We start from the raw sequence: 23,101 nt of genomic DNA, 5'->3' as shown, positions 1-23,101 counted from the left end.
TGTATTTTGTCACTCTTATTGCTCCTGTGTAACTCAGGGAACACGGCCATTTATGTCATATGATAAATTAGGATTCCACAGTCTGTTGATCTTTTTATTTTTTCCAGTTGTGGTTTTGTGTGATTGACCACATTTGCCATAAAGACAGTTCTTATGGTGAGAAGTGGTAGTTACAGTTTTCTCTGGATATAAGGAAAAGATTTAGATTTTATTAAGGAATCATGTTAAGCTGGCATCCTGTTGAGTGAGCCTTAAGTTCAAGATAACCATAGGTTACCACCAATATGTGAGTGCCACTTATTGCACGTTTAGGGATATTGTCCATGCTGGTCATTTCTGTGGTTAATCATGGTTGCAGCTGAGAAAAACTACCAAGTTCTTCCCGAACATGTCAGCTTGAGTGATATTTTTGGAACTATGGAAGCTAGTCATCAGGAAGGAGACTTTCAGCTTAGATCGTGTGTAAACTGAGACTCCTGTCCTATGTTTACAGTGTCTTCAGAAATAGGGCTCTAACCTTAATTCCTGGGAAGCAACCTATGCTTTATTATACATAATAGCCTATATTATTTTGGGAGTTACTTGGATTATGTGACCAATGATATGAGTGGAGATTGGTAATGTAATGCATGCCACTATTTTTCTTTTTTTGTCTTTGTTTTTTTTGTTTTTGTTTTTTGTTTTTGTTTTGTCTTTGAGTCTTGTGGGGAGCACTATATGCCTGAGTAATGTATAATCTTCTGTATATATGTATATATAGAAGATACTTATTTTAATTCACATGTCTGTAATTTTGTATAAATACAAAGTAATATGATTCCTTGAAGTTCTGTCAAACAATATTAGTGTTATTAACATCTGTTATGCTTTCTCCCTTTTGTCCACTGTTGGAGCCCTTCCCCCTACCACCCATCCCCCATTTTACAGCTTTCTACTGTACACATAACCTGTGTCTTGACATCTTCATATGAAAGTGAGGATTTGGAGCTAGGGCCTGCTAATGAGAAAGAATATGCAACATTTATCTCTGGGGCTAGGTTATCTCACTCAACAATTTTTTTTATTAACTTGATTTTTTCTTATTTACATTTTGAATATTATTCCCTTTCCCAGTTTCCGGGCAAACATCCCCCTAACCCCTCCCCTTCCCCTTCTTTATGGGTGTTCTCCTCCCCACCCTCCCCCATTGCCGCCTTCCCCCCAACAATCACGTTCACTGGGGGTTCAGTCTTAGCAGGACCCAGGGCTTCCCCTTCCACTGGTGATCTTACTAGGATATTCAATGCTACCTATGAGGTCAGAGTCCAGAGTCAGTCCATGTATAGTCTTTAGGTAGTGGCTTAGTCCCTAGGAGCTCTGGTTGCTTGGCATTGTTGTTCATATGGGGTCTCGAGCCCCTTCAAGCTCTTCCAGTTCTTTCTCTGATTCCTTCAACGGGGGTCCTATTCTCAATTCAGTGGTTTGCTGCTGGCATTCGCCTCTGTATTTGCTGTATTCTGGCTGTGTCTCTCAGGAGCGATCTACATCCGGCTCCTGTCGGTCTGCACTTGTTTGCTTCATCCATCTTGTCTAATTGGGTGGCTGTATATGTATGGGCCACATGTGGGGCAGGCTCTGAATGGGTGTTCCTTCAGTCTCTGTTTTACTCTTTGCCTCTCTCTTCCCTGCCAAGGGTATTCTTGTTCCCCTTTTAAAGAAGGTGTAAAGCTTTCACATTTTGATCATCTGTCTTGAGTTTCATGTGTTCTAGGCATCTAGGGTAATTCAAGCATTTGGGCTAATAGCCACTTATCAATGAATGCATACCATGTGTGTTTTTCTGTGATTGAGTTACCTCACTCAGGATGATATTTTCTAGTTCCAACCATTTGCCTACGAATTTCATAAAGTCATTGTTTTTGATTCACTCAGTAATTTTTTTTAACATCTGTCTCCACTTACCTGCACATTTCATGATTTCACTTTTCTTCATTTCTAAATAGTATTTCATTGAGGAATTGTATGACATTTATTTGTTATTCGCTTCTTTTGGAGCACATTTAGGTCAATTCCATTTGACAGCTACTCTGAATAAAACAGTAATGAACATGGCTGATCAATTATCTTTGGTGTATCTTTGTTCTTATGTGTATATGTCAAGGAGTGTTATAGCTGGGTCATATGGTAGATTTAGTTTTGCTTTTTTCAGGATTGTCTGCATTAATTTAGAGTGACTACACCAATCTTCATTCCTATGAGCAGTGAATGGGAGATCCCTTTCCCCCAATGGCAGCTCCAGAATTTTTTGTCAGTTTTTAGTTAGCCTTAGGTGATCTCACTTGGGTGGCATGAAATCTTAGTTGCTTTAGTTTTTATGTCCATAATTGCTATGGATAATGAATACTCTTTGAGGTATTTCTTAGCCATTTTTGGTCTTATTTTAATCTTTCTGTTGGAAATAAAGATTTAGATTTACAGACATTAGTATAACGTAAATATATAATCGATGTTTCTGTTATATGCATTGCATTTCAAACCTATAAATATATTTATTATATATTACATGTTAAATTCATATACCAAAGAACCAAAATAGACATATCCCTATAGCTGTCTAATTACTCAAGTACATGGTATGAGAATATTACTGTATAATTCAGCTCTCACTATATCTACTTATCTGTACAAATATCTCTTTCATTTTATTATTTTACATTTTTAATCATTTTATTTGTTTACATTTCAAATGAAATCCCCCTTACCAGTTACCTGTCCACTGACCCCCATCCTATCCCTCCTCTACCCTTCTCCCCTTTGCCTGTATGAGGATGTGCTCCTCACCCACTCTCATACTCATGAGTCACTGCTCTAATATTCCTCTACATTGCAGCATCAAATCTCCATAGGACCCAGGGCCTTATAGATATCTGGATTTATGGATACCTGCATGTATGCTCTTAGATTAATTATTTAGTCTATAGGAGTTCTGGGTGGTTTCGTCAGTTGATATTGTTCTTCCTATGCGGTTGTAATCCCCTCCAGGTCCTTTAGTCCTTCCCCTAGTTGTTACACTGGGGTCCCTGGGCACAGTCTCATGGTTGGCTATGAGTATCAGCATCCGTATTGGTCAGGTGCTGGTAGAACCTTTCAGGGAACAGCCATATCAGGCTTCTTGGCATCAGTAATAATATACTGGTTTGGTGTCTCCAGATGGGATATATGCCTAGGTGAGGAAGTCTCTGGATGGCATTTTCTTCTGTATCTGTTCCATTTTTTGTTCCTGTCTTTCCTTTGGCAGGAAAATTTTGGGGTTCAAAATATTGAGATGGGTGGGGGGCTCCATTCCTCAACTAGGAACCATGCTTATCCATGGGAGGTGGTCTCTACAAAAGTCTATCCTCAACAAAACCTAAAATCTAGATGAATTGGCTGAATTTCTAGACAGATGATATGTACCAAAGTTAAAGGAGAATCAGATAAACCCTCTAAACAGTACCAAAACCCTTAGGCAATACAGGATATTAGCCCCAAAGCTCAAATTACCCAGGATGCACTCCATGGACCACATGAAACTCATGAAGATGGATTACCAAAAGGCAGTTGCTTCACTCTTTCTTAAAAGGGGGGACAAAAATATCCTTAGGAGGGGATAGAGAAGCAAAGTTTAGAGCAGAGAATGAAGGAACAGCCATTCAGAGCCTGCCCCACATGTGGCTCATATATATACAGCCACCAAAACTAGATAAGACTGATTAAAAGTCTTACAAACAAAAAAGCCCAGGGTGAGCTGTTTTTTTTTTTTAATTATTGTTAACTTGAGTGTTTCTTATTTACATTTCGAGTGTTATTCCCTTTCCTGGTTTCCGGGCAAATATCCCCCTAACCCATCCCCCTCCCCTTCTTTATGGGTGTTCCCCTCACCATACTCCCCCCATTGCCGCCCTCACCCCAACAATCACGTTCACTGGGGGTTCAGTCTTAGTAGGACCAAGGGCTTCCCTTTCCACTGGTGATCTTACTAGAATATTCATTGCTACCTATGAGGTCAGAGTCCAGGGTCAGTCCATGTATAGTCCTTAGGTAGTGGCTTAGTCCCTGGAAGCTCTGGTTGCTTGGCATTGTTGTTCATAAGGGGTCTCGAGCTCCTTCAAGCTCTTTGGGTTCTTTCTCTGATTCCATCAACGGGGGTCCCGTTCTCAGTTCAGTGGTTTGCTGCTGGCATTCGCCACTGTATTTGCTGTATTCTGGCTGTGTCTCTCAGGAGAGATCTACATCCAGCTCCTGTCTGCCTGCACTTCTTTGCTTCATCCATCTTGTCTAATTGGATGGCTGTATATGTATGGGCCACATGTGGGGCAGGCTCTGAATGGGTGTTACTTCTGTGTCTGCTTTAATCTTTTCCTCTCTCTTCCCTGCCAAGGGCATTCTTGTTCCCCTTTTAAAGAAGGAGTGAAGCATTCACATTTTGATCATCTGTCTTGAGTTTCATTTGTTCTAGGCATCTAGGGTAATTTAAGCATTTGGGCTAATAGCCACTTATCAATGAGTGCATACCATGTGTGTTTTTCTGTGATTGGGTTACCTCACTCAGGATGATATTTTCCAGTTCCAACCATTTGCCTATGAATTTCATAAAGGCATTGTTTTTGATAGCTGAGTAATATTCCATTGTGTAGATGTACCACATTTTCTGTATCCATTCCTCTGTTGAAAGGCATCTGGGTTCTTTCCAGCTTCTGGCTATAAGGCTGCTATGAACATAGTGGAACACGTGTCTTTTTTATATGTTGGGGCATCTTTTGGGTATATGCCCAAGAGAGGTATAGCTAGATCCTCAGGCAGTTCAATGTCCAATTTTCTGAGGAACCTCCAGACTGATTTTCAGAATGGTTGTACCAGTCTGCAATCCCACCTTCAATGGAGGAGTGTTCCTCTTTTTCTGCATCCTCGCCAGCATTTGCTGTCACCTGAGTTTTTGATCTTAGCCATTCTCACTGGTGTGAGGTGGAATCTCAGGGTTGTTTTGATTTGCATTTCCCTTATGACTAAAGATGTTGAACATTTCTTTACATGTTTCTCAGTCATTCAGCATTCCTCAGCTGTGAATTCTTTGTTTAGCTCTGAACCCCATGTTTTAATAGGGTTATTTGTCTCCCTGCGGTCTAACTTCTTGAGTTCCTTATATATTTTGTATATAAGGACTCTATCTGTTGTAGGATTGGTAAAGATCTTTTCCCAATCGGTTGGTTGCCGTTTTCTCCTAACCACAGTGTCCTTTGCCTTACAGAAGCTTTGCAGTTTTATGAGATCCCATTTGTCGATTCTTGATCTTAGAGCATAAGCCATTGGTGTTTTGTGCAGGAAATTTTTTCCAGTGCCCATGTGTTCGAGATGCTTCCCTAGTTTTTCTTCTATTACTTTGAGTGTATGTGGTTTGATGTGGATGTCCTTTATCCACTTGAACTTAAGCTTTGTACAGGGTGATAAGTACAGATCGATCTGCATTCTTCTCCATGCTGACCTCCAGTTGAACCAGCACCATTTGCTGAAAATGCTATCTTTTTTCCATTGGATGGTTTTGGCTCCTTTGTCAAAAATCAAGTGCCCATAGGTGTGTGGGTTCATTTCTGGGAATTCAATTCTGTTCCATTGGTCTATCTGTCTGTCTGTGTACCAATACCATGCAGTTTTTATCACTATTGCTCTGTAATACTGCTTGAGTTCAGGGATAGTGATTCCCCCTGAAGTCCTTTTATTATTGAGGATAGTTTTAGCTATCCTGGGTTTTTTGTTATTCCAGATGAATTTGCAAATTGTTCTGTCTAACTCTTTGAAGAATTGGATTGGTATTTTGATGGGGATTGCATTGAATCTGTAGATTGCTTTTGGTAGAATTGACCATTTTTACTATATTAATCCTGCCAATCCATGAGTATGGGAGATCTTTCCATCTTCTGAGGTCTTCTTCAATTTCTTTCTTCAGAGTCTTGAAGTTCTTATTGTACAGATCTTTTACTTGCTTGGTTAAAGTCACAGCGAGGTATTTTATATTATTTGGGACTATTATGAAGTGTGTTGTTTCCCTTATTTCTTTCTTGGCTTGTTTCTCTTTTGTGTAGAGGAAGACTACTGATTTATTTGAGTTAATTTTATACCCAGCCACTTTGCTGAAGTTGTTTATCAGCTTTAGTAGTTCTCTGGTGGAACTTTTGGGATCACTTAAATATACTATCATATCATCTGCAAATAGTGATATTTTGACTTCTTCTTTTCTGATCTGTGTCCCCTTGACCTACTTTAGTTATCTGATTTCTCTGGCTAGAACTTCAAGAACTATATTGAATAAGTAGGGAGATTGTGGGCAGCCTTGTCTAGTCCCTGATTTTAGTGGGATTGCTTCAAGTTTCCATTTACTTTAATGTTAGCAACTGGTTTGCTGTATATGGCTTTTACTATGTTTCGGTATGGGCCTTGAATTCCTACTCTTTCCAGGACTTTAATCCTGAAGGGGTGTTGAATTTTGTCAAATGCTTTCTCAGCATCTAATGTAATGTTCATTTGGTTTTGTTCTTTCAGTTTGTTTATATAATGGATCACGTTGATGGTTTTCCGTATGTTAAACCATCCCTGCATGCCTGGGATGAAGCCTACTTGATCATGGTGGATGATTGTTTTGATGTGCTCTTGGATTCGGTTTGCCAGAATTTTATTGAGTATTTTTGCTTCGATATTCATAAGGGAAATTGGTCTGAAGTTCTCTTTCTTTGTTGGGTCTTTGTGTGGTTTAGGTATAAGAGTAATTGTGGCTTCATAAAAGGAATTCGGGAGTGAGCCATCTGTTTCAATTTTGTGGAATAGTTTGGATAACATTGGTATGAGATCTTCTATGAAGGTCTGATAGTATTCTGCACTGAATGTGTCTGGACCTGGGCTCTTATTGGTTGGGAGACCTTTAATGACTGCTTCTATTTCCTTAGGAGTTACGGGGTTGTTTAACTGGTTTATCTGTTCCTGATTTAACTTCGGTACCTGGTATGTGTCTAGGAAATTGTCCATTTCCTGCAGATTTTCAAGTTTTGTTGAATATAGGCTTTTATAGTAAGATCTGATGATTTTTTGAATTTCCTCTGAATCTGTAGTTATGTCTCCCTTTTCATTTCTGATTTTGTTAATTTGGACACACTCTCTGTGTCCTCTCATTAGTCTGGCTAAGGGTTTATCTATCTTGTTGATTTTCTCAAAGAACCAACTTTTGGTTCTGTTGATTCTTTCTATGGTCCTTTTTGTTTCTACTTGGTTGATTTCAGCTCTGAGTTTGATTTTTTCCTGCCTTCTACTCCTCCTGGGTGTATTTGCTTCTTTTTGTTCTAGAGCTTTTAGGTGTGTTGTCAAGCAGGTGACATATGCTCTTTCCTGTTTCTTTCTGCAGGCACTCAGTGCTATGAGTTTTCCTCTAAGCACAGCTTTCATTGTGTCCCATAAGTTTGGGTATCTTGTACCTTCATTTTCATTAAATTCTAAAAAGTCTTTAATTTCTTTCTTTATTTCTTCCTTGACCATGTTATCATTTAGTAGAGCATTGTTCAATTTCCACGTGTATGTGGGCATTCTTCCCATATTGTTATTGAAGACCAGCTTTAGGCCGTGGTGTTCTGATAGCATGCATGGTATTATTTCTATCTTTCTGTACCTGTTGAGGCCCGTTTTTTTGACCAATTATATGGTCAATTTTGGAGAAAGTACCATGAGGAGCTGAGAAGAAGGTATATCCTTTTGCGTTAGGATAGAAAGTTCTATAAATAACTGTTAAGTCCATTTGGCTCATGACTTCTCTGAGTCTGTCTATGTCTCTTTAATTTCTGTTTCCATGATCTGCCCATTGATGAGAGTGGGGTGTTGAAATCTCCCACTATTATTGTGTGAGGTGCAATGTGTGTTTTGAGCTTTAGTAAGGTTTCTTTTACGTATGTAGGTGCCCTTGTATTTGGAGCATAGATATTTAGGATTGAGAGTTCATCTTGGAGGATTTTTCCTTTGATGAATATGAAGTGTCCTTCCTTATCTTTTTTGATGACTTTTAGTTGAAAATTGATTTTATTTGATATTAGAATGGCTACTCCAGCTTGCTTCTTCTGACCATTTGCTTGGAAAGTTGTTTTCCAGCATTTCACTCTGAGGTAGTGTCTGTCTTTGTCTCTGAGGTTTGTTTGTTTGTAGGCAGCAGAATGTAGGGTCCTTGTTGATATCCAGTTTGTCAATATATGTCTTTGTATTGGGGGAGTTGAGGCCATTGATGTTGAGAGATATTAAGGAATAGTGATTATTGCTTCCTGTTATATTCATATTTGGATATGAGGTTATGTTTGTGTGCTTTCTTCTCTTTGTTTTGTTGCCAAGACGATTAGTTTCTTGCTTCTTCTAGGGTATAGCTTGCCTCCTTATGTTGGGCTTTACCATTTATTATCCTTTGTAGTGCTGGATTTGTAGAAAGATATTGTGTAAATTTGGTTTTGTCATGGAATATCTTGGTTTCTCCATCTATGTTAATTGAGAGTTTTGCAGGTTACAGTAACCTGGGCTGGCATTTGTGTTCTCTTAGGGTCTGTATGACATCTGTCCAGGATCTTCTTGCTTTCATAGTTTCTGGCAAAAAGTCTGGTGTGATTCTGATAGGTCTGCCTTTATATGTTACTTGACCTTTTTTCCTTACTGCTTTTAATATTCTTTCCTTGTATTATGCCTTTGGTGTTTTGCCTATTACGTGACAGGAAGAGTTTCTTTTCTGGTCCAATCTATTTGGAGTTCTGTAGGCTTCTTGTATGTTTATGGGCATCTCTTTCTTTAGCTTAGAGAAGTTTTCTTCTATGATTTTGTTGAAAATATTTACTGGTCCTTTGTGTAGGGAGTCTTCACTCTCTTCTATACCTATTATCCTTAGGTTTGATCTTCTCATTGAGTCCTGGATTTCCTGTAGTTTTGAACCAGTAGCTTTTTCTGCTTTACATTATCTTTGACAGTTGAGTTGATGATTTCTATGGAATCTTCTGCTCCTTAGATTCTCTCTTCCATCTCTTGTATTCTGTTGGTGAAGCTCGTATCTACAGCTCCTTATCTCTTCTTTTGGTTTTCTATATCCAGGGTTGTTTCCATGTGTTCTTTCTTGATTGCTTCTATTTCCATTTTTAATTCCTTCAACTGTTTGATTGTGTTTTCCTGGAATTCTTTCAGGGATTTTTTTGACTCCTCTCTATGGGCTTCTACTTGTTTATTTATGTTTTCCTGGAATTCTTTTAGGGATTTTTGCAATTCCTCTCTGTAGGCTTCTACTTGTTCTCTAAGGGAGTTCTTCACATCTTTCTTGAAGTTGTCCAGCATCATGATCAAATATGATTTTGAAATGAGATCTTGGTTTTCTGGTGTATTTGTATATTCCGTGTTTGCTTTGGTGGGAGAATTGGGCTCCGATGATGTCATGTAATCTTGGTTTCTGTTGCTTGGGTTCCTGCAGTTGCCTCTCGCCATCAGATTATCTCTATTGTTACTTTGTTCTGCTATTTCTGACAGTGGCTAGACTGTCCAATAAGCCTGTGTTTCAGGAGTGCTGTAGACCTATTTTCCTGTTTTCTTTCAGCCAGTTATGGGAACAGAGTGTTCTGCTTTCAGGCGTGTAGTTTTTCCTCTCTACAGGTCTTCAGCTGTTCCTGTGGGCCTGTGTCTTGAGTTCCCCAGGCAGGTCGCTTGCAGCAGAAAAGTTGATCTTACCTGTGGTCCTGAGGCTCAAGTTTGCTCATGGGGTATTGCTTATGAGCTTATGGCAGCCACCAGGAAGATCTGCTCCGCCCTTTCCGGGAGTTTACGTGCACCAGGGTTCCAGATGGCGTTTGGTGTTTTCCTCTGTATTCAGTAATGTGTGCAGAGTGCAGTCTCTTCTGGTTTCCCAGGCATGTCTTCCTCTCTGAAGGTTTAGCTCTCCCTCCCCATGAGATGGTTTTAGCGCAGAATTCTATCAGACCTTCAAAAAGACCTATTACCAGTACTCTTTAAACTATTACATGAAATAGAAATAGAAGAAACACTATCCAGTTGGTTCTATGAAGCCACAGTTACTCTAATACTTAAACCACACAAAGATCCTAAAAGAAAGAGAACTCTAGACCAATTGCCCTTATGAATATTGATGTAACAATACTCAATAAAATTTTTGCAAACTAGATCCAATAACAATTCAAAATGATCAATCAGTTATCATGATCAAGTTGGCTTCATCCCAGGGATTCAAGGATGGCTCAATATACAGAAATCCATTAATGATATCCACTACATAAACAAACTCAAAAGAAAAAAAAAAACATGGTATTCTCATTAGATGAAAAAATACAATACCTCTTCATGTTAAAAATATTGGAGGCACTCAAGCTTCAGAAGCCCTGCAATCCAGACTGTGCCGGGATCTGAAGGGACCCGTTCAAACAGCTCCCTGCACCCAAATCCTGTGGGAGGGAGAACTAGACATTCAGAGGGGCAGACACGACTGGGAAGCCAAAGGAGAAAACTCTCTGCCCACATTTCTGACTCTAGAGGAAAATGTCTAGTGCCAACTGTGCTCCCTGTGCACAGCGACATGGGAGAAGGCGGGGCAGGCACTTCCGGTTGCTGCCCTCACGGAGAACTGAAACCCAGCCCCTAGAAGTGACTTCAAGCCCGAGACCAGAGGTAAGACCAATTTTTCTGCTCCAAGTGACCTGCCTGGTGGACTCAGGACACACAAAGGTAAAATTCATCTGGGACCAGGCACTTCCAGTTTCTAACTGATCACGGCACATAGCTCCCTGCTCCCAAACCCCATGGGAAAGAGAACTGATCACCCAGAAGTTTGAGCACTCCTGAGACTGCAGGCAGGAGAGACTTTCAGTACTGCCCACATTTGCCCACATCCCTGGCCCAAGAGGAAACTGTATAGGGCCTCTGGGAACAGGAAGATAGGGGCACATAGCTGCAGAAAACCTGTGGTCCAGTCTGCACCCAGGTATAAAGGGATCTGGTCAGAGATCAATCTACACCCAAATCCCATGGGAAGGAGAGACAGAGGAGCAGACATGCCTGGGAAACCAGAGCAGACTACTCTGTGCCCACATTTCTGACTCTAGAGAAAAATGCCTAGTAAAATCTGGGCCCTGTGTGCACAGGGACCCGGGAGAAGGAGGGGCAGATTTTCAAGTTTTGTTGAATATAGGCTTTTGTAGTAGGATATGATCATTTTTTGAATTTCCTCTGATTCTGTAGTTACGTCTCCCTTTTCATTTCTGACTTAATGTGTATACATTCTCTGTGTCCTCTCGTTATTCTGGCTAAGGGTTTATCTATCTTGTTGATTTTCTCAAAAAACAAACTTTTGGTTTTGTTGATTCTTTCTATGGTTCTTTTTGTTTCTACTTGGTTGATTTCAGCTCTGAGTTTGATTTTTTCCTGCCTTCTACTCCTCCTGGGTGTATTTGCTTCTTTTTGTTCTAGAGCCTTTAGGTGTGCTGTCAAGCCTTTTACATATGCTCTCTCCTGTTTCTCTCTCCAGGAACTTTGCAGCTATGAGATTTCCTCTTAGCACAGCTTTCTTTGTGTTCCATAAGTTTGGGTTTGTTGTACCTTCATTTTCATTAAATTCTAAGAAGTCTTTAATTTCCTTGTCGAGGACATTATTGAGTAGGCCATTGTTCAACTTCCATGTATATGTGGGCGTTCTTCCCTTATTGTTATTGAAGACCAGTTTTAGCCCATGGTGGTCTGATAGGAAGCATGGGATTATTTCTATCTTTCTCTATCTGTTGAGGCCTGTTTTATGACCAATTATATGGTCAATTCTGGAGAAAGTACCATGAGGTGGTGAGAAGAATGTATAACTTTTTGCTTTAGAATAGAATGTTCTATAAATATTTGTTAAGTTCATTTGGTTCATGACTTCTTTTAGTCTGGCTATGTCTCTGTTTAATTTCTGTTTCCATGATCTGTGCATTGATGAGAGTAGGGTGTTGAAATCTCCTACTATTATTGTGTGAGGTTCATTGTGTGCTTTGAGCTTTAGCAAGGTTTCTTTTATGTATGTAGGTGCCCTTGTATTTGGAGCATAGATATTTAGGATTGAGAGTTCACCTTGGTGGATTTTTCCTTTGATGAATATGAAGTGTCCTTCCTAATCTTTTTTGATAACTTTTAGCTGAAAATCGATTTTATTCAATATTAGAATGGCTACTCCAGCTTGCTTCTTCAGACTATTTTATTGGAACCTTGTTTTCCAGCTTTTCACGCTGATGTAGTGTCTGTCTTTGTCTCTGAGGTGTGTTTCTTGTAGGCAGTAGAATCCATGGTCCTCATTGCATATCCAGTTTGTTAATCTATGTCTTTTTATTGGGGAATAGAGTCCATTGATGTTGAGAGATATTAAGGAATAGTGATTGTTGCTTTCTGTTATACTCATATTTCGATGTGAGACTATGTTTGTGTGCTTTTCTTCTCTTTGTTTTGTTGCCAAGATGATTAGTTTCTTGTTTTTTCTAGGGTGTAGCTTGCCTCTTTATGTTGGGCTTTACCATTTATCATCCTTTGTAGTGCTGGATTTGTAGAAAGATATTGTGTAAATTGGTTTTGTCATTGAATATCTTGGTTTCTCCATTTATGTTAATTGAGAGTTTTGCAGGATACAGTAACCTGGACTGGCATTTGTGTTCTCTTAGGGTCTGTATGACATCTGTCCAGGATCTTCTGGCTTTCATAGTCTCTGGTGAGAAATCTGGTGTCATTCTTATAGGTCTTCCTTTATATGTTACTTGACCTTTTTCCCTTACTGTTTTTAATATTCTTTCTTTATTTTGTGCATTTGGTGTTTTGACTATTATGTGACAGGAGGAGTTGCTTTTCTGGTCTAATGTATTTGGAATTCTGTAGTCTTCTTGTATGTTTATGGGCATCTCTTGCTTTATGTTAGGGAAGTTTCCTTCTATGATTTTCTTGAAGATATTTATGGTCCTTTGAGCTGGGAGTCTTCACTCTCTTCTATAGCTATTATCCTTAGGTTTGATCTTCTCATTGATTCCTGGATTTCCTGTATGTTTTGGACCAGTAGCTTCTTCCGTTTTATGTCATCTTTGACAGTTGTGTTAATGATTTCTATGGAATCTTCTCCTCCTGAGATTTTCTCTTCTATCTCTTGTATTCTGTTGGTGATGCTTGTATCTACGGCTCCTTGTCTCTTCCTTTGCTTTTCTATATCCAGATTTATTTCCCTGTGTCCTTTCTTCATTGCTTTTATTTCCATTTTTAATTCCTTCAACTGTTTGATTGTTTTTTCCTGGAATTCTTTCAGGGATTTTTGTGATTCCTCTTTATGGGCTTCTACTTGTTTATTTATGTTTTCCTGCATTTCTCTAAGGGAGTTCTTAATGTCTTTCTTGAAGTCTTCCAGCATCATGATCAAATATGATTTTAAATCTAGATTTTGATTTTCTGGTGTGTTTGGATATTCCATGTTTGCTTTGGTGGGAGAATTGGGCTCTGATGATGCCATGTAGTCTTGGTTTCTGTTGCTTGGGTTCCTGCACTTGCCTCTTGCCATCAGGTTGTCTCTCGTGGTACTTTGTTCTGCTATTTCTGACAGTGGCTAGACTGTCCCATAGACAGTGTGTGAGGAGTGCTGTAGAATTGTTTTCCTGTTTTCTTTCAGCGAGTTATAGGAACAGAGTGTTCTGCTTTCGAGCATGTAGTCTTTCCTGTCTACTTGTCTTCAGCTGTTCCTGTGGGCCTGTGTCCTAACTCCACCAGGCAGGTCACTTGGAGCAGAAAAGTTGGTCTTACCTGTGGTCCCACGGCTCAAATTGTTTGTGGGGGGCTGCCTTTGAGCTCTAGGTGAGGGCAGCAATAATGAGGGCCTGCGCTGCCTTTTCCGGGAGCCCCCGTGCACTGGGGTCCCAGATGGCATTAGGTGTTTTCCTCTGGAGTCAGAAATGAGGGCAGAATGTAGTCCCTTCTGGTTTCCCAGGCATGTCTGCCCCTCAAAAGGTTTAGCTCTCCCTCCCATGGAATTTGGGTGCAGAGAACTGTTGACTGGGTCCCTTCAGGTCCGGGCGGTGTCTGGACTGTCCTTTTCAGACATTTTAACTGTTTTTTTACCCTCATCTCCTCCTGTATTTGTCCTATCTTTACAGAGCCTCCTTCTTCTATCTTCCTGATAAGACCATTGTGTCCTCTGTCTTCGTGTTATTTATTTACTTGTCTCTGAATTTTGAGTTCTTTTAAAATTCTGAGCATTTGTCCTCTCACCGATATATTGGTGGCTTCTATTGTGTAGGCTTTACTTCACTTACTTGTTTTCTTACTTGTACAGAAACTTTCTAGTTTTCTGAGCTCAGCTGTCAGTATTTTACTTTCATCCCTTGGTAAATGTAGTCTTGTTTGAAGGTCTTTCCCCACACCTATATCTTGTAGGTTACTTGTCTTAGTCAGGGTTTCTATTCCTGCGAAATCATCATGACCAAGAAACAAGGTAGGGAGGAAAGGGTTTATTCAGCTTACAATTTCACATTGCTGTTCATCACCAAGTGGAATCAGAACTGAGATTGACACAAGGCAGGAAGCAGGAGCTGATGGCAGCTGCCATGTAGAGATGTTAGTGGCTTATTTCCCCTGGGTTGTTCAGCTTACTTTTTTGTAGAACCCAGGACCGCCAGCCCAAGGATGACACCATCCACAATGGTCTGAACCCTCTCCCTTTGATCATTATTTGAGGACATGCCTTACAGGTGGATCTCATGGAGACATCTCCTCAACTGAGGCTGCTTTCTCTGTGAAAATTCCAGTTTGTGTCAAGTTGACACACAAAACTAGCCAATACAGTGAGGCATATATTTTCTTCAATCAGTTCAGTGTTTTGCGTTTCAAATTGCAGTCTTTGTTTCACTTGGACTGTGTAGGGTCATGAGTATAGATCTAATTTCTTTCTTCTGTATTTGAACATTTAGTTTTCTCAGCACCCGTTGGTCATAGATATGATTTCTTTTCTATACTGTATGTTTTGTATTGTTCTCAAATAACAGGTGATTGTGACCATGAACTTTCCTTTACTTTTGGTTAGCAAATTATTGTAGCAGAAACATCAAAAAGTAATGTATGGCAATTACTATCTACTACACAGAGAAATTTCTCAGATGAGCATCAAGATGTGCACTCATAAGTGAGTATAATGTTGCTTTCATTTGTGTTATTTTTGTTATTCTTAGTGGTAGTGGTGCTGCAGCTGCTGGTGGTGGTGGTAGTGTTGTTGTTGGTGGTGTTGGTGTGTGTGTGTGCTTTAGGATGCTTCTATAGTAGTAGGTTTTGACATAATTTTTAAAATTTTCTTCATTAATCACTGAGTAATACTCCATTGTGTAAATGTACCACATTTTCTGTTTCTACTCTTTTGTTGAAGGATATCTAGGTTGTTTCCAGTTTGTGGCTATAATGAATGAGTCTTCTCTGAATGAGTCCAGGAGTGGTATAGCATTGTCTGGAGGTAAAACTAGTCCCAATTATCTGAAAAACTGTTAGATTGACTTCCAGAGTGGTTGTACAAGTTTGTAATCCTACTAAAAATGGATGAGTGTTCCTATTGCTCCACATCCTTGCCATCATGTGCTGTCACTTAGTTTTTGATCTTAGGCATTCTGTTGAGTGTAATATGGAATGTCAGAGTCATTTTGATTTGCATTTTTTGGTGACTAAGGATGCTGTACATTTCCTTAAGAGCATCTTCACCATTAGAAGTTCTTCTGTTGTGAATTCTCTTTAGCTATGTACACTATTTTTTAATTGAGTTATTTGATTTGTTGGTGTTTAACTTCTTGAGTTCTTTATGCCTTTTACGCATTAACAGTCTATTGGATATAGGGTTGGTGAAGATCTTTTTTCATACTTTTAGGCTACCATTTTGTCATACTGATGGTCACCTTTGCCTTACAGAATCTTTTCAGTTTCATGAGTTCCAGTTTATTGATTGCTGATTTTAGTGCTTGAGCTGTTGTAAGCACTCATTTTTCTATTATTTTTCTATTTGGTGCACGTCTCAATTTGTATTAGTACCATCTGATTTTTATTAACATAATTCTATAGTATATTTTAAAGTCTGGATAAGCAATCTCTGCAATATTCTTTTTTTTTCTTTTTTCTTTTTTTCGGAGCTGGGGACCGAACCCAGGGCCTTGTGCTTGCTAGGCAAGCGCTCTACCACTGAGCTAAATCCCCAACCCCTGCAATATTCTTCCTGCTCAGAATTCCTTTGGCTATCCAGGGTCTTTCCTGGCTCCATATGAATTTTAGGGTTCATAATTTTTTATTTCTGTAAAGAATGTTGTAAATATTATGATCGAAATGCTCTGGATTCATAAACTGCATTTGGAAAGATTGCTATTTAACTTTATTAATTCTATCCATCATGAAAATTGGATATCTTTTCATTTTCTACCATCTTTCTTTATGTCTGTCTTCAGAGACATAACATATTCAATAGGAGAGGTCTTTTCCCTCCTTGTTTATGTTGGAATACAGTCTTGTACTCTGTATATTCAAATGCTTATTTCTGTGACCCAAGATCTAGTAAGAGTATGGACGTGATCATTGTCCTGAGTTTTGAAGAATCTTCTGTATCAATGTAGGGTAAAGAATACTTCCCAGTTACCTTTGATTAATTAAGAAATGCAGAGCAGCCAATGACTGTGTAGAAGTGATAGAAAGACTGTATTTCCATTCTTAGGCAATGATCTGAGGGTGAAGAGCCAGGGGAGGAGGTATAAGGTAGATGAGGGTGCAAGAGAAGAAGGGCCATGAGATATATAAACGACAATGAGGTCACAATGAGATTCGGCATAAGGAGGATTCACCACAGGACTTCTTCAAGGAGGACATACATTAAGCCTGGCAAGCCAGGGTAAGACTCAAAGAGTTGAAGGTAATGCTGTAAATTTTAACAAAACTGGAATGACACCACTGGGATACCATAGAATTTTTCCACAGAGATCTGTGGTCTGGCTATGTGTGCTGGTTCAGGAGAAGGGAAGAGAACCTGGGCAGGTGTTGTTCTGCCTCTGTTTCAGGCCAGGGGACTGACTAGTTGGCAAGGGGTGCAGGGAGATTTCTGTCTGTGACTTCCAGGAAACAAACCTCTTTCCCAAGCGGAGGAGTTATAGCTCTCATGACAGAAGCACTCAGAGGACAGAGTGATTCTTGCACACTTCTAATCCTGAACATGATTTTTTTTATTATTGGATACTTTCTCTTTACATTTCAAATGTTATTTCCTTTCCTGGTTTTCTGGGCATAAGCACCTTATACCATCCCTCTCACTTTCTTCTATAAGGTTGTTCTCCTTTCCCAACCAATCTCCCTTCCTGATTCCCCACCCTGACATTCCCTACAGTGGTGGGGTGGTTTCCAGCCTTGGCAGGACCAAGGACTTCTCCCATTGGTGCCCAACAAGGCCATCCTCTACTACATAAGCAGCTGAAGTCATTTGTCTGTCCAGGTGTAGTGTTTGGGTAGTGGTTTAGTCCCTGGAAGCTCTGGTTGGTTGGATTGTTGTTCTTATGGGATTGCAAGCCCCTTCAAACCTTTCTCTACCTCCTCCAATGGGGACCCCTTTCTCAGTTCATTGGTTTGCTGTTAGCATTTGCCTCTGTATTTGTCATGCTCTGGCTGAGCCTCTCAGGAGACAGCTATATCAGGCTCCTGTCAGCATATACTTCGTGGCTTCATCAATATTTTCTAGTTTTCATATATATATATATATATATATATATATATATATATATATATATATATATATATATGCTGTATCCCCAGGTGGGGCTGGGGCAGGCTCTGAATGGCCATTCCTTCAGTCTTTGCTCCAAACTTTGTCTCTATATTCTCTTCTATGAATATTTTTGTTCCCCCTTTTAAGAAGCACTGAAGCATCCACACTTTCGTCATCCTTCTTCTTGATCTTCATGTGGTCTGTAAATTTTATCTTGAGTAATTCGAGCTTTTAGTCTAATATTCACTCATCAGTGAGTGCATACTATGTGTGTTTTTCAGTTATTAGGTTACCTCACTCAGATGATATTTTCTAGTTCAATGCATTTGCCTATGAATTTCATGAAATCATTGTTTTTGATAGCTGAGTAGTACTCCATTGTGTAGATGTACCACATTTTCTCTATCCATTCCTCTGTTGATGGGCATCTGGGTTCTTTCCAGCTTCTGGCTATTGTAAATAAAGATGTTATGAACATAGCAGAACATTTGTCTTTGTTGTATGTTGGGGCATCTTTTGGATATTTGTCCAGGAGATTTATAGCTGGGTCCTCAGGTAGTGGAATGACCATTTTTCTGAGGAACCTTCAGACTGATTTCCAGGGTGGTTGTACCAGTAAGTATAGTTTTTGGATGGGTCAGTGTCTGACAGCAGGTACCTCCTATTGGTTTGGCCTGAGAGTTGGGAAGACCTCATCTACATATTTGAAGGTATGGCCTGCTTCTATGATTGATCTGTCTTGAGACTACATGACCTGTGGTCATGTCCTCACTTGTGGAAGAGAGGCTCAGGGCATTGCTGCATGACTGGTTTGTCTCAAACCTCTCTACAGTGGTCGGTAGGGGTCTGTAGCTAGTGAGGCCTTGATCTCCTGGGAGTCTGGCAATGCACCTAGTCTCTTTTATGGTCCTCAGGGATTCAACCTACCTTGACCAGAAATCAGGGTACCTTTCACAGACTGCTGCCTCACACTGTGGTGTGTGCATGTGAGTGGATGTACATGCCATACGTTGTACCAGTGTACAGGACAGGAGACCTGTGGTAGTCGATTCTCTCCATCTACAATGTGGACTTCCTGTACCATACTTAAGTCACTTGGCTTAGAGACAGACACCTTAACCAGATGAACAGTTTCCTTGACCTGAATGTAAGTTTTTTAATGCAATTTATTTCAAGTTATCACATAAAATAGAGACTAGGAACTAGTGAAAACTGTCACTTGAATAAGATCCTTGGTAAATGTCCAGTTTTTGTTTAGGGGCAGGAAGGATAGAAACTAAAGACCATGATCTCATGACTGACACCTAGAAGTGTATTAGAAATTACTAAGATAATTTCAACAAACACCCTGAGGTTCTCCAGTTGAGCTTCCACTAGCTAAAGAATAATCATATTTTAAGCTAAGAAAATATGTTAAATTGCAGGAAGTTCAGTGATCATCTATCAATGTTAATGATTCTCAAATATATCAATAGAGCAGTTTATTGTAAGAATTGAAAATAAAGTTGATACTCTGTGCTTCTAGGTCTTTCGTATTTGTATATTTCCAAGTTATTTATTATTAAATAAATAAACGTTTGACTCTTTAAGGAGAAAGGAGAAAGGGGAAGAGAGAAGACAATGGGAGAGAGAAAGTAACTACAGGACAGAAGAGAGTGAAAAGTAGAATGCAGAAGAGGAATGGGGAGGAGAGGGAAGGCAAAAGAGAGGAGAAGGAAGGGAAAGCTGAAAATGTTAGAGAAAGGAAAGCCAGAGGAGGAAAGCGAGAAAAAGAGAGGAAAGGGAAGAGAAGGAAAGAGAGGGAAAAGAGGGGAAAAAAGAGGAAGGGAAGGAAAATAAGAAAGAGAAAAGAGAGAAAGAAGGCAAAGAGGGCAAGGACAGGGAGGGAATGCAAGGTACAGAAGAGACTGAAGGAGACTGGTGTGAGGAAAGAGCAGAGAGAGAGAAAGGAATAGAAAGTACAATGAACGTGATTGTTGGGGGGGTGGTAATGGGGGGAGGATGGGGAGGGGAACACCCATACAGAAGGGGAGAGGGAGGGGTTAGGGGGATGTTGGCCCAGAAACTGGGAAGGGGACTAATAATCGAAATGTAAATAAGAAATACTCAAGTTAATAAAGATAAAAAAAATGTTAGCCATCTCAGGGGAAAAAATGGGGAGGGAGAAGGAACAATTCGCCACAGACTAGAACAATGGATTAAAATGTATTAAAAGAATGTTTCACACATTGTGGGCTCAGGCTCACTGTTCACTCCACTTTGCACTTTTTGCCACATTCTTTTACAGAAATATAGACTCTGGTAATAATCAATAAAAGGACTGGCATTGGCAAAAGACACACCAAAACTGAGTTTACAGCACAAAGGAGATTTATTTGCCCCAGAGGGACAAAGGCAGGGAATAAGACAGGAGACAAAGGACAAGGGAAAAGGGAAAAGGAACAAGGGAGAGGGAGATGAAATATTTGCCCAGAGGAAAATAGGACTCTCTCTGGATAGAGAGGAGACTAATGTGGCCCACAGGCAATTGGCAGTTAATAAAGGGAAAATAAGAAACCCCATGCTAGGGTGAGTTGATTGGCTTTGATTGGGAATGTTAATTAGAGTAGCCAAAATGGGGGTTTTTGATTGCTGGACTTCGGTGCTTTGATAAGTGGACTGTGGTGGTCAGACTCAGGAAGAATAAGTGGCCAAATAAGAGAATAGACCTTGGTGGCTAGTTTTTGGAATGAAATCTAAGATTTAGCAGGGAGGAAGGAAGTGGAAAAAGCAAGGCATACTATGGCTTTCATTTACTACCATTTTGTTGTTGTTTTTTGTTTGTTTTCTATTGTTTTGTTTTCTGTTTTTCTGTATGTAACAATACTGGAGTTTTTATTTTATGATTTGGGATCAACAGTTTTACCAATAATTAATAAAAAGCTACCTTTACACAAGCTAACATGTATTTCTAGTATGTGTAGGAATCGTCAAGAGCTGGATAATTACTTTTATGAATTCCAATACATCTAGCATCTAAGATTTTGAAATAAATTGTAATGGACTCTTTCGTCTGACCTAATTTCAATAAATTATATTGTATTTCTATTATTTAATGTAAAAGATTACAAAGTTGTACTTTTAAGCCTTTTACAGAAGTATCCATAAACTTATAGAAGTTCAAGTAATTTTCTTTTTTTAATTGAATATTTTATGTATTTACATTTCAAATGTTATCCTCTTCCTGGTTGCCCCTCTGGAACCCTTTTATTTTATCCTCCCTCCCCCTGCTTCTATGAGGGAGCTCCCACTCCCACCTCACTTCTCCACCATTTCCCTACACTGGAGAATCAAGCCTTTACAGGATCAAGGGCCTCTCTTCCAATTGATGTCAGACAATTCCATCCTCTGTTACATATGCAGCCATGCATCCCTTGTCTTGTACTCTTTGGTTGATGGCTTAGTACCTGGTAGCTCTGGAAGTTCTGGTTGCTTGTTATTGTTGTTCTTCCTATAGAATTACAAACCCCTTCAGCTCCTTCAGTCCTTTCTCTAATTCCTCCACTGGGGGTTTCCATGGTTCTCAGTCCAGTGTTTGGCTGTGAGCATCAGCCTCTGTATTTGTCAGGCTCTAGCAGAGCCTCTCACACGTACTTCTTGATATCTGCAATAGTGTCTGGGTTTGGTGTCCGTATATGGGCTGGATTCCCCAGGTGGGGCAGTCTCTGGATGGCCTTTTCTTCAATCTCTGTTCCAACTTTGTCCCTGTATTTCATTTGGACAGTAGCCATTCTAGGTTAAAATTTTTCAGATGTGTGGGTCGTCCCATCTCCCAAACTGGGGCATTGCCTAAACTCTGGATATGTTCTCTACAGATTCTCCCTTCCCTTTGTTGGGCATTGCAGCTAATCTCATCCCTATTGGGTCCTGGGAGCCTCTTTCTTCCTTGGCATCTGGGAATTCCTGGTGGCTACCCCCATTTCCCCATTTCCCATAGCTACAAACCTCAAATTCCTGACCTTCTATATATCACCCCTCTCTCCTCACATAACTCATCCTGCTCCCCTTTCCCCTCCTCTCCCTCCTTTCTTCCTCCCAAGTCCCTCCCACCCTCTACCTCCAGTATTTTGTTCTATCTTCTAAGAAGAACAATTTTCATGTTACAATTGTCTCTTCATTGTTCTTTTAAACACATTAATTACTTCCTTATTTCTCAGACTATAAATAAAGGGGTTCAATAAAGGAATTACTAGAGTATAAAAAATAGCAACTGGTATGTCTTCATCTCCTTCGTTGACTGAACTCGGTCGAATATATGTGTAGAGAAGAGACCCATAGAATATTGACACAGATAGAAAGTGGGATGCACAAGTAGATAAGGCTTTGCTTCTTCCCTCTGTGGACTTCATTGTGAATATAGTATAAAGGATGCAGAAATATGATATCAGAACTATGACAATGGAAAACGTTTGAACTGAACCAGAAAGAATGAGTACCATCAGTTCATTGATGTAAGGATCAACACATGAGAGTCTATATAGTGGAAGGATATCACAAAAGAAGTGCCTGATTACATGAGATTTGCAGAAAGTTAACCTGAACAAGAACCCTGTGTGAATTATGGAATGTATGTTTCCTGCTATGTAGGCTCCTGTGGTCATCTGAACACAGAGCTTCTTGGACATCATGGTGTGGTACTGTAGTGGGTTGCATATGGCCACATAGCGGTCATAGGCCATGGCTGCCAGAAGAAAGCAGTCTGTAGTTTCAGCAAGACAGAGGAAATAGAACTGTGCCATGCACTCATAGAGGGAGATCCTTCTGTCCACAGAAAAGAAGTTCTCTAGCATCTTGGGAGTGATGGCACAGGAGCAGCAGGAGTCCATCAGGGCCAGGTTGCCCAGAAAGATGTACATGGGTGTGTGGAGACGAGGCTCCATGTAGATCAAGGCCACCAGTCCAAGATTCCCCACCATGGTGACCAGGTAGATGGCAGAGAACACCAGGAACAGAAGTGTCTTCAGGTCAGGGTGATCTGAGAATCCCACCAGGATGAACTCTTTTGTCAAGGAATAGTTATCCTCAGTCATCTTCAGCTTCTCTGTTGACAAGTGATAAGGATGTCAGCATGCAACTATGGTCTCACCATTTTCCATTTTGCTTTGTATAGCAGACAGGGAATTTCTTTTTCAAGTTTACCCACTGTCTTTGTAATGAAACTCTGTATTTTCCAGTTTTTTCCCTTAATAGATAATCATGTTTGATAAAAAAAAATCACTGGACTACTTGAAACTTCTAGGATAGGTAAATAAATTTAAAAAGGGTTACTTT

General features: G+C 39.9%; 1 protein-coding gene across 1 annotated transcript; it reads right to left on the bottom strand.

The window, feature by feature from the left end:
* Positions 1-21,930: 21,930 nt before the first annotated feature.
* Or5k8 (olfactory receptor family 5 subfamily K member 8) lies at positions 21,931-22,860 on the bottom strand. Its single transcript, NM_001000048.1, has one exon. It carries the CDS (start codon positions 22,858-22,860, stop codon positions 21,931-21,933), a length of 930 nt encoding a protein of 309 aa, NP_001000048.1.
* Between the last annotated feature and the right edge of the window lie 241 nt (positions 22,861-23,101).

This window comes from Rattus norvegicus, chromosome 11 (assembly GCF_036323735.1).
Source record: "Rattus norvegicus strain BN/NHsdMcwi chromosome 11, GRCr8, whole genome shotgun sequence".
NCBI lineage: Eukaryota > Metazoa > Chordata > Mammalia > Rodentia > Muridae > Rattus > Rattus norvegicus.
Note: the sequence above shows the minus strand (reverse complement) of the source record. Positions and strands in the feature narration are given on the sequence as shown.

Coding starts and splice junctions, on each gene's coding strand:
- Or5k8 (NM_001000048.1), bottom strand. CDS start 22,860: ATGACTGAGGATAACTATTCCTTGACAAAAGAGTTCATCCTGGTGGGA.